General features: G+C 40.3%; 1 protein-coding gene across 1 annotated transcript in view; it reads right to left on the bottom strand.

The window, feature by feature from the left end:
• Nucleotides 1-7501: 7501 nt before the first annotated feature.
• HSPA12A (heat shock 70kDa protein 12A) overlaps nt 7502-11678 on the bottom strand; it is a gene marked incomplete at its 5' end in the record, with an annotated part of 44221 nt that continues 40044 nt past the window's right edge. The window contains 3 exons of the mRNA XM_010016673.1: nt 7502-8151; nt 9598-9701; nt 11407-11665. Of these exons, the coding sequence (XP_010014975.1) occupies nt 7517-8151; nt 9598-9701; nt 11407-11665 (998 nt within the window). The remainder of the gene's footprint in view (nt 8152-9597; nt 9702-11406; nt 11666-11678) is intronic.

The following is an 11678-nucleotide window of genomic DNA, read 5'->3' as shown; positions in this document are numbered from 1 at the left end:
GGTACGTGTTAGCAAATACGCAGTGGTGGCACAAGCACGGAATGCAGCGCGCTTGTGTGTGGGAAGCACCAGGTCAGCACCGAGGCTGCTCTTTGTGCTACGAAGGAAGAGGATGTGCAGAGACTGGTGTCTGCTCTTATCAGCTGATGGCAGGCGGAAGTTCTTACTCAAGGTGCAGAGCTTATTCCTTAGAGGGAAGGAAATAGTTGTTGTCCTTAGGAAAGGGAGAGTCACCTTTCTGACTCCTTAGATTACTATGGTTTAACATTCACAGCTGTCAGTCTCACCACTCCTTTCTACTTTGAAACCTTCCCTGACCTTCAGTTGCTGTTGGAGCACACCGATGTCTCTGTCCTCCCACATCCAAACCCTGGCTGCACACCCCTTCAGCTGATTCCTTTGGTTTCCTTACACACAACCCAGTATTGTCCTTTTATTTGCTGGTTCTGCTGCAGCACACAGTATTCCCAGAGTAAGCTTATATTGTGTTTTTCATTTCTCCATGTTTCTGTAAGCTCACCTGTGGACACCGATAGAAGGATCATAGCCGTTGCAATCTACCAGGTTCTTAAAGTGATTTTTTGCCATCACATGGTAGCAAACACTATGTCCTAGTTTGATGACTTCTGCTCTGGGCACAAAGCTGGTGCTCCTGCAATTTAGCACCTAGTAAACTTTCCCCTATTATTACAGTCCCTGAAAAATGAGGAAATAAATATTACTTTAAAATTATAGCCAGCACTTACACAACTGTATGTTAACCAATGAAGATACAGAAGTTCTTGCTTTGCAAAAAAATGGTCATAGTTAACTAACTTAATATACTGCACTTGGTCCCTGTATATCAGTGAGGTATATGCTCAGCTGCTTTTGGTATACCCTTTAGTGATGCCGAGATACTTCTTATTTATCTGTAAGCACATCCACATTAAGTCACAGGTAAGAAAACAGAACCATCATGAACTCATACGTCATAAATACACCACGAACATCTTCACCTCCCCAGAGGCTACTCGGCACCCCTGACATTTGCTATAATGCATTTTCAGGGTGGCATAAGACAGTTTTTGCTGCAAGAAATTGATCTTTTCATCTGTGGAATTGAACAGGCTCTTGTGCGAAGGTTTTTCTTTGCTTGAATACCCACTTTCAGATCTCTAATGTGAAAGGGGAAAAAAGGCACAAAATTCTGCCCCTCTCAATGCATTGTTGTTACTCTACAGCAGTCCCACTACAGAAACGTTTCTCTGTGTTAGAACGAAGCAAGGGATGAACGAGAATTAATACAACCAAATTTATTCCTAAAAAAGTAAATACAAGTTTTCCCACATCAGCATCATAGAATCATAGAATAGTTAGGGTTGGAAGGGACCTTAAGATCATCTAGTTCCAGGCCTGAATCCCAGTTACAGAAATCATCTGCAGTTCTCACCTGTTTATCCACATTGCATCTCTTGAAAATCAGACAGCTCTTGCACTAAGGGGACTCGAATCCAGTGTCCTTAAGACAGATGTCTGGGTGGTGCTTCATGTAGGTGCTTAGGAAGCTGAGAGGAAAGAATCTCTTTGAGGAAGTTGGACATTGCTGCCATGGATGTTGTTTTATGCATTGTTTTATGCCATGGCTATTAACAAGAAACACTGTCTGCAAATTTCAGTCGGGATTTATGTAATCTTGGTAAACCCAACAATTTATACAAACTCCTTCCTATCAAGATGAGGCTGTGACTTTAAATATTAACGTACTCATATGAGAAAACCTTAAGATTTAGAAAAGTCCAGGGAAAGGATGAAATTCTGAATGCACACACATGAAACTCCCCTGGATACCAGAGCAACGCACTAGAACACTGAAAGCAAAATTTGGTTCTTAATGTGTCCCTGAAGACTGTAATTATATTTCCCATTGTACTAGTAACATTAATTGAATGTTTAGCTGAAATCAAGTTCATTACAAGTTAAATACAGTGCCTAGCCTATTAGGATGGTGTTTATAATTATAGTCATAAAGCACTTGTAAAACACCTTCATTGCAGCAAATAGGTGGAAGTTGGGGTGTAGTGGCTGCTCAGTTCATTCTCTGCATCTTTGCACGTGAGCAGCATTCTAGACTAAGGTCACAGACACCACTGAATTGTCTTGGATCTAGTGCCAACACTGCTGAACTCCAGAGGGACACGGCCTGCAATGGTTAGCAGAAAAGTGTAATACTGCACACATTGTTACACAAGGTTTTTTCAGTGCAGCTGGACCTTACTAAACAATCCTGGATCTAGAAACACGCAATAAAGATGTACACGCTCATGCAGATACAACAGCTTTTTGACCTGATGATAGAATTTTAACAATAAACCAGCCTTTGACAAGTCCTCTTTGATATATCATTTTTTATATTTGATTTCCTGGCTCTCTCAGAGTATCGTTACAGAAAATACACAATCTCCTCTCACTGTTGTCCAAAGTCTTTCTGCCTGGACTACAACAGACACCCTACTCAGAACTGCATCAAGTTTGATGGATGTTGAGTAATCACCAGCTGGGGACTTGTACCTCAGGCACATACGGAGCCCCCCTAGAAAGTTCACAGGTGAACTAGAAATGCAGCAGGCTCTTGCTGAAAAGCTGTGTGTGTGCTCAGGGGCCTGCCAGCCCTTGGCAAAGACTGTTGGCATCCACACATCTAAAAGATTGAAGAGATCTCATAAGCAGTACATATGGTTGGTGTCACTTCTGCTCAGTTACACATACGAAGTAGCATTCAAATGCAAGTATAACCACTTGGCCTTTCTCACTTTCATAATAAATTAGGTTTCTTTTTATAACCATTTTCATAAAAGCAGTAACACCCAAGAAGAAAAATCAGTTTTACAGTATTTTATTTGACATGATTGGAGACACAAGAACACTCAAGATACAATCCAGACAAGTTGTGAACAGCTCCAAACATCAGTGAAATCTGAATTTATCTTGCACAGAGGTGAACAAGACCACAATGGTTGGTTTTATAATATAGTTTAGGACTATTTCAAGCAGGTGAGTACTGTGACGTTATGCCCAACAACTTTTATACTATTCATCCGCTTAAGCCACTTCATATCATAAATATGCAGCTTATCTTGGCGATTAAATCTCTGCAATATATAATTAGCCTTCTCATAATAATGCATTAAAACTCCTGTATATAATATTGGTATATTCATACCAATGTAAACGGTCCTAACCATCACGGCACATTTATCATATTCTAGCACAATTAATCATTCCATCACAATTAGCTGCTAACTTTCAGCCTAGACTTAAGTAACTTGGACCCAAACTCGCAAGTTGCTGCTTAGACCAAAACTTCTACCAAGACCTTCTGCTTTCCCTAAGGATAGCAGGCCTTGTCTTTCCAACATGACGTTGCACAATGTCATCTGAAACCCCTACCAATAAAATGCTCTACAGGGAATGTCCTGCAAAAGTATCAGAATTCTATCCTAAAAATGACTCATTTCCTAGTAAATTTCATATTAATTTTATAGCCTAACATCCTTTATCAAAATGGGCATCCACATGCCGCTTACAACGTAAGGTTGTTTAACTGGGTTATAGACTACAGACCACAGCGTAATATTCTACTTACAATTCTAACTCCTTAGAGAAACAAGCTAATTTTCCATTCTTAAAGAGGGCAACAAGGACAACTGGGAGTTTGTTCTGTAGTTCAGTGCTCTGCAAAGATAAGCTTGATAGTGCTCTCATCAGAAGGAATGAAGAAGTGCAAAAATGTGTAAATCACATTTTACAGTTAGAGTAATTTTAGCAACAAACCCCTGCTTGGATCCAGACGGGATCATACAAAATGTGAATAAGAAAGGGCAGAGAACCACTACTGTGCAGGGAACCATGCTTCAGAAGAGCTGCCGAAATACCCTTAGCATTCCCTGCTGTTGTGTGTTATCAGCGTTGTTCCCAGACCAAAGTCAAGAACACAGCACTGCACCAGCTACCAAGAAGGAGAAAAATGACTGCTACTGCTGAACACAGGACACCTGTAGGCAGACTACGAACAGCACAAAACCATGGGCCACCTCATCTTTCTTGCAGGTCATCTCCTTTCCAGAGGAGAGAGGGGAAGGTTGCAGCCATTTATTAGACCAAATTCTGTGTTAAGGCTACCAGAAACAAATCTGTGCAGAACAGGACAATTCAGTTTAACATAGGATGCAAACACACCGAAGCCTACTTTTCTTTAAGAACTTGGTCTTTTGGTAGGTGGTAGTAGTAGACAGAGACTGGGTCTTACCTGCAGCTACAATAAATCAGTGTTGCCTGGCTTTGGAAGGTAGTTTTGTGTTTCTTTGGTTGTTGGGTTTTTTTTATCCTATGGAAGATCCTTAAAACCCCAAAACCTAGTGACGAAGCTGTATATCCAGATCAAACTATCTAATTTTTAACTTGGTTTTACAGGAGGATTCATCCATTATTATGATAAACTGCTGGAGGTGGAATGGTCACCGTCTGAAACAAAGAAATGAAAATCCCAGCAACATACTAGTGCATCTGTGTAATAGGCTTAACTGCTATGACTTGCATTGCAGGAAGAATGTTGTATCCTCTGACACACCAACATTTCTTTCCTATTATTATAAGATCAGCCTTTTACATTTCATATCTTACCATCTTTAAAAGGCTATAATTACAGAAGCTGATTGAGAAATTATGTTATTTAAAATTAACAGCTGAATGAAATCAACAGAGGCAAAGAGCATTTTTATACAAGAAAATAGCACTGTAGAAAGAAAGAGTCTGTACAATATTTAAATATTGTATATACATAAAATTATATTGTTCATAACTCATCTTAAAGTTTCTCGTTTGTAAACCATGGAAAGCAACACACACCAAAAAAAAAAATCCCAGTATTTAGCTTTTAAAGCATTTAGCAGGCAGCAGGAAACTGAATGCTAGCAAGCACACTTTGTAATTATAGAAATGTCCAGCAGATACTGTGACTAGCATTCTCCATTGTCCTTATGGTTTTTTTCCTTTTATTTGTTGTTCTTTAAAGCTGAATGCAGAGTGAGATTCTGCATTCTGCAGAATTCTGCAGGAGACACACAAAACTCAATGGCAAAAGGCAGTAGATCAGTTCTGCAGCTCTTTAGCGTGGCAAAACTCCAGGCTAAACACAGAAAGCTTAAGTGCAGGATTGGAATGTAAACCAGTGAAATAATTGATAAAGCTTTCATTTCCCAAAAGTGACAGTGACGGATTTAACTCATGCTCAACTTATCAGAAAGGAAGGTTTAGTTTAACAATTAACATTGAAAAGCTTCAAAACCATAATGAATTCCAGCAGGTAATCAGGCAGCTTTGTATAAATGCTCTGAAAGTGTCAGCGCTTTAGGGTGATTCTATAGGATAGTATCAGTCTGCTAATCTGGAGTGGGATTTGGATTTGAATCTGAAGTTGTCAGTTGATGGCAGATACAGAGTGTAGGTCTCAGAAGTTATCCACCTGCACCATTTTGCAACATAAAAACTGTTCCAGTTGCAGAAGAAATTTTCCAGTTGAAAGTGCTTAAGAAAACATTTCCAGGAAGTTATTATTTGGAAAACAAGATGCTACCGTGACCATCAGCGTATTTCATCTGTGTTAGAGTTGTGTGCTCAGAGCCATGTAAGGAATGCCTCATTTAATGCTATTTGTAGTTTCATTCTCCTGGCTTCTACCTTCCACTTTACTGGCCATTCAACTCAACCCATAAATATATTTTCCTCAATTAAAATGTTTGCTACGCAAAACTTATCACAGAACTTTTGATCTGGATGTTTTCTCTCTTTTAAGTTGTGTAAATCTTCCTGGAGAGCCACCACCTAACTGTACTTCCAAACCTTAAGACAGGGATGAACACGAAAAGAAATATAATCACTTGGAGAAGTGCTTATAAACCAGATGGGTCACTGGGACCTCAACAGGCTGGAGAAATGGACAGACAGGAATGTCTTCAATGAAGGGAAGTGCAAAGTCCTGATCCTGGGGAGGAATAACCCCATGCACCAGTTTACGCTGCGGACCAACTGGCAGAGAGGCAGCTTGGAAAAAGACCTCAAGGTCTTGGCAGACACAAAGTCGACTGTGAGCCAGCAATGTGCCCTTGCAACAAAGAATGCCCATAGCCTCCTGGGCTGCGTTAGAGAAAGCATTGCCAGCAGGTCAAGGAAAGTGATTATTCCCCTTTATTCAGCCCTGGTGAGACCACATCTGGAGTGCCAGATCCACTTCTGTGCTTCTTGGTACAAGAGAGACGTGGACATACTGGACCGAGACCAGCAAAGGGTTATGAAGATGATTTAAAGGGATTGGAATACCTGTGATGTGAAGAGAGGCTGAGAGAGCTGAGACTGTTCAGACTTGAGAAGCCTCAGGAGATGCTAGGAATGCACATAAATGCCTGAAGAAAGACAGTAAACGGGATAGAGCCAGACTTCTCAGAGGTATCGAGTGAAGGAACAAGAGGCAATGGGCACAAATTGAAACTCAAGAAATTCTGTTTAAACATAAGAATGCAGTGAGGGTTGTCAAATACTGGAACAGGTTGCCCAGAATTCAGGCATCTCCATCTTTGGAGATATTCAGAACTGGACAAAGCATCCTGACCTAGGTGACACTGCTTAGATTTGAGAGGTTGGACCAGTCAAAGGATGTCCTCTCCAAACCCAGCAATTATGTGCTTCTATGACTGCAGATGGAGACTAATAAGAGTAAGTTTAGAAGACCAAAAAGGGAAATATCTTTGTTCTTAATGTTCCAAAGTATATTGAAGGTAATGTTAGCTACTTAATCCAACAGCTTGTTCCGAGAGCTTTGACAATAAAGGCTTTGTTTTCAAACTGGAGCAATCACTATTAGGCTCCTAATATATATTTGTATTTCCTAAATCTAATCTCAAGGATTTCTGAGAATCTTCTTCTCTGTAGGATCTCAGAATTTAAGAATTTCAGTTCTTATTTCTTTAAGTCACTGATTTTCAGCACTTAAAATAATGAAAGCATAGGGCAAAGTCAAAAGAACACTACAGACTACTAATTTGTTCCCATTGCCAGAGGATGGTGCTGTTTACAGAGGTACCCCACACAGATACACCCCCCTACAACAGTCAGGGTGAGCTTTTCCTGGGAGGAAGAAGAAGAAGAAGGCAAGGAGATTATGATTTTACCTTTTTAACTAATCTTCAGGACCCAACAATAATCAGTATTTACTTAATAAAGGTAGGTCTTTAAGCATGCTTGAGTAACTTGGGAACTTTTACTACCTCTGGAACTTTTGCTCCCAAAACTTTTTAAGGGTCTTTCAAAATCCAGCCTTTGGTCATTAAAGGGCACAAACATGACATACCCCACCTTAGTAGCTGTTCTCATATAGCCTGCTGAAATTCAAGTTGATGACATGATACATGAAAGTCAAAAAATTGGAATAGTGGAAGATTGATCAGTCTCACAAACAGGCCGTGGTGGGGAAAATGGGCTGTTAGTAGTTTAAGAAATCAATACCAACTTTGACACTTTTAGAGGTGGCAACATCAATGGCCATGGCTTTGATTTCAGTGTCCCCAAACTGCATAAGTGTTTTGATCTCCCGCCGGTTTGGCACTGAAGCATCAGTTCCCGTGAGATCCAAGCGAAGGGTGCCACACTTTTTCACTCCAGATTCGGTGATGAAGCCAACATTATCTTGTTCTGAGCTATAGATATTGATCACTATTACTAACTGGGAAGGTTTGGCAGGCGTGTAACTGCGTGTCACAGTTTCTCCAAGGGCTACAGATTGGTCGGCTGAGATAAACTTGTCAAAGACATCAGTGCACCAGCGTGTGCCATCTTTGACTAGAAGCTTCTCTGGTGGATGCTTCCCTTCCACGAAGCGGTTGAGCACACCCACTCCGTAGGTGAGAGGTGAACGCCGCACTTTGATGACAGCAGGGTCTAGGCCAAAGAGAACAGCTCCTTTGAGGATAGTGAGCCCCACATCCTGAGGAATGATGACTCGACATCTCGAACCAAAAGCGCTCTGGACAGCTTGTTGCAGTAAGGGCGATTCAGCGAAGCCACCCACCAGGAACAGGAACTTGACATTGGTCACTTCTGGCTTTTCAAACACATCACCTAAAGAGAAACAGAGCCCATTCATTAGAGGAAAATCCAGGCAAAGCAGGTGAAACTCCTAATGGTTGAGTACACTGAATATCCTATGCATATGCACAAGATCTGAGCCTGACACATCTATGCCCACACTGCCACTCACTGTCAGCATGCACTAGTTCACTGCTGTAATCTATTTCACTGGGAGTGGAAGCTTACTTCAAAGCACACAATATTTCTGAAATGGCATTTAAAATAGAATTTTTATTTAGCTCCTACCAGTAAAGAGAGATGTGGATTTCTTGCTAAGAAATCCTACCAGTCACATCATGGGTAGTAGGGAAACAGCGATCATCTTGCCACTTCAAGGATCAGTGAGATATTCCCAAACCTAACCGATCCACATAACCTTTACTGCATCCCAGATAAGTCACCCCATTTTAAGTTTCCTTACTATTTCTGACTTTTACATCTTAACCACAAGAAATACTATCTGCAAAATAATACCTCCTTATGTTTATACAGATGTTCCTTCTCAGCTTAAGCCCACATCCCCGACCTTCAAGAAACGCTTTGGCTCTAGGCTCACCCTTAGTTCAAATAACTAAGGCAGCAAGACTGAGTTATCTGTCACAACTACTGTAATCCTAGGTTTCTCTCTCCCTGCTCATATATAAGCTGTTCTGCACCACCTGTTTTACTAAGTTGTGACCTCATAAATTTACCTATTAATTCCTCACACACAGTAAGCAAAGCAGGATTCAATTAGTGATTTTTAGAGTGTAGAACAGCAATACTTTGCTCAGTACATGTATTATACATGCTATTATTATATATATTACTTAATACAAATCTAATCTTCCACAAGGAAAACTTTAAATAATAAATTTCCCAATAAGTCTATGCCATTTTCCATTACTGGATAAATAAATTCAGTGCTGCTTAAGCCATGCCTGCAAGTACTTTTACCATGATGCCTCATTTATTATTTGTGTTTAGAAATGTCAGTGATTTGGACGGTCATGGACAAATGTGACCTTTCACTGAGGAGAAATGAACTAGAGGTCTTAATAGCAGGAAACTAGTTACATATCTGGCATTACTTAGTTGTTGCCTGAAACAGGAAAAAGAAAAGCAGGATCTCTATCAGTCAGTGCATTTCAATCTTCTGAATGCTCACAGCCCTGGACGTCCAGAATAATTGAAGCTTAGGCAGTAACAGGACTGAATCACAGTCAATAACTAGTACTAGAACTAGGTAGGAATACATGTTAAGGAGATGTCCCTTACTTCCATTATTCTCCCAACTACTTTGTAGAGAAGTACAAGTTTCAGAACTAAATTCCTTGACCACATTTGGTGCATACTGGGGGGATTATTTAACTGTAATTCCAGTTACTGGTTTGAAATAGATAAGCAAAGCTTCAGTTTCACCTCAGCCAGAAAGTGGGATTACACACAGATACGTACTAAGGTGCTGAACAATCTGGTCAATTGTAGGTTTGAAAAGAGCATTCATTGCATCTGGGCTCATCCTCAGCATTCCCTGGGAAGACCACTTCACAAAGTCCACACTGGAAAAGAACAGTTAGAAAGGACATTAAAACATTACAGGTAAGCTGTAAAAAACAGCCAGGTACTCACAAGACACATGAAGTAAATACATGAATGAGTTTATAGAATCTGCATGCATTTTGCTTGGAAGAAAGTGCCTCACCTCACCCTAGCCTCATGCCAACTGCAGCAATGTAAAATTTCAAGGGAGAATTATTATTTGTGCTTGTCTAATTGTTGTTTTCTTTGCCTGATTGCCTTCTGTAACATTACCAATGCTCAGCTGCTTCCTGAAACAGCTGGCAGTCAATCTAGTGCTCGCTCATCTGAAACAGCACTGATTCATCCCCAGAAGGGCAACATTTAGATTATAGCAGAAGAAGGCCAAAGCCATTGGAAACACATGAGGAAAAAAACAAGCAAGTATGAGAAGCCTCAGGAGGAAGAAGGGAGCACAGCATTTTTAATGAGGCATAACATTTGTGAAGAGAATACATGCATTATGTTATTCCATGGCTGATACAAATCCATAAAGCTCAGTAATCTCCTTTTCAGTCATGCACATTATATGTCACCTTTATACTCTTTCTATCCCATTATCCACTGAATTTCATTTTATTTGAAGGGAATATTTAGCATTTCCTCTAATGTTTACCATTTAGACTACTAAAAAGATGGAGATGGTCTTGTGAGGGGGTATTTCCGGAAATGTTTAATGTTTCAGAACCTCAGTCTCACTTAGGAAGTGACTGAGCTGGATTCCAAGTACTTTAGGCTTGTACCTTGAAGTACATTTACCAGTAACTTTAGGAAGAGATGCAGGATTTTGAAGCCTGCATGCTAAATTCAACATTCACTGGATTAAAAAAGGCAGAAAGAACTCAAGGTACAGGTACTAAATATCACGTATTCTGCCCTCGGGTCCCAAAGATTCTGCCCCACATTCACAGTCTCTCTTGTTCATTGTTTTATGCCATTCATCTCCAGGACTCCTGCAGCACATAATTTCAAAAGAATCCAAATGCCCACTTCTACTTTCTTCTCACTTCCCTTTCTATAGCAGTCCATGATCTTATCATTTAGGGTGACTTCCTGGTACTGAAAATCATGAGTTAAAATCTCTGGAGGGGATTATGTCTCCCCACCTACTGAACAAATTCACTAACTGGTAAAATACTAGAAGTAAAGAATGCCTGACATCACTTCCAAAGAAGAATGCTTTCCCCTTGCAGGGCTCTATGCCGTAGTGCATGTTTTCACCAGTGACCTGGTATTGCTAGTAACTTTCCTCAAGCTATTAAAATATTTATGCATCTCACTGAAAATCCCAGATTTGTTCCAGGGCCCAGGCCTCTAAAAACTCATGTTCTAGGTAACTAACTTCCAGACATCAATTTTATATTTGATTTGAGGTTCCTAATGAACACATAAGGGATTCAAAACACATGGCCAACTTCAGGAAAATGAGGCAGTGGTGGCCTAATGGAAGTCACAGAAAGCAATAGCAGAAGAGTGCAAGCTTGTACAGAAAAGCTTTGGCACGAGACTGATCAGATCTTTTTCATTCTGGAAACTGCACTTCAGGCAATCCCATTTTCTCATCCTTAGATTACATTTTTATATTATTATTATTCTTCAGTCTACGTGTAATTAGGATATTTTAATTATTTATTTTTGCTACCAGTAGTTAATTCTGCATCTATTTGGGTTCAATCTTCTACTCACTTGCTTTTCCTCAAGGCATGTTCTACACTGTGACCTCGAAACTTCTTGTAATAGTCAATGAAGGAGAAAGGCAGAGTGATGTTTAGTGGATTGGTCCTGTCTGGAGCTGCTGCCCGTTTACGGGACTCAAACGCTATCATCAGATCGACCCAGGCAGCAGGACGCTTGATTTTAAATTGCTCAATAAAATCTTCTCCAAATATTTTACACAGGAGCTTTTCAAATTCATAGTCCACGCCTAGAGAACCATACGGGCCACCTGTATTACAAAC

Source organism: Nestor notabilis, unplaced genomic scaffold, assembly GCF_000696875.1.
Source record: "Nestor notabilis isolate BGI_N333 unplaced genomic scaffold, ASM69687v1 scaffold116, whole genome shotgun sequence".
Classification (NCBI taxonomy): Eukaryota; Metazoa; Chordata; class Aves; order Psittaciformes; family Psittacidae; genus Nestor; species Nestor notabilis.
The sequence above is the reverse complement of the archived record's forward strand: the minus strand, read 5'-3'. Positions and strand labels throughout refer to the sequence as shown.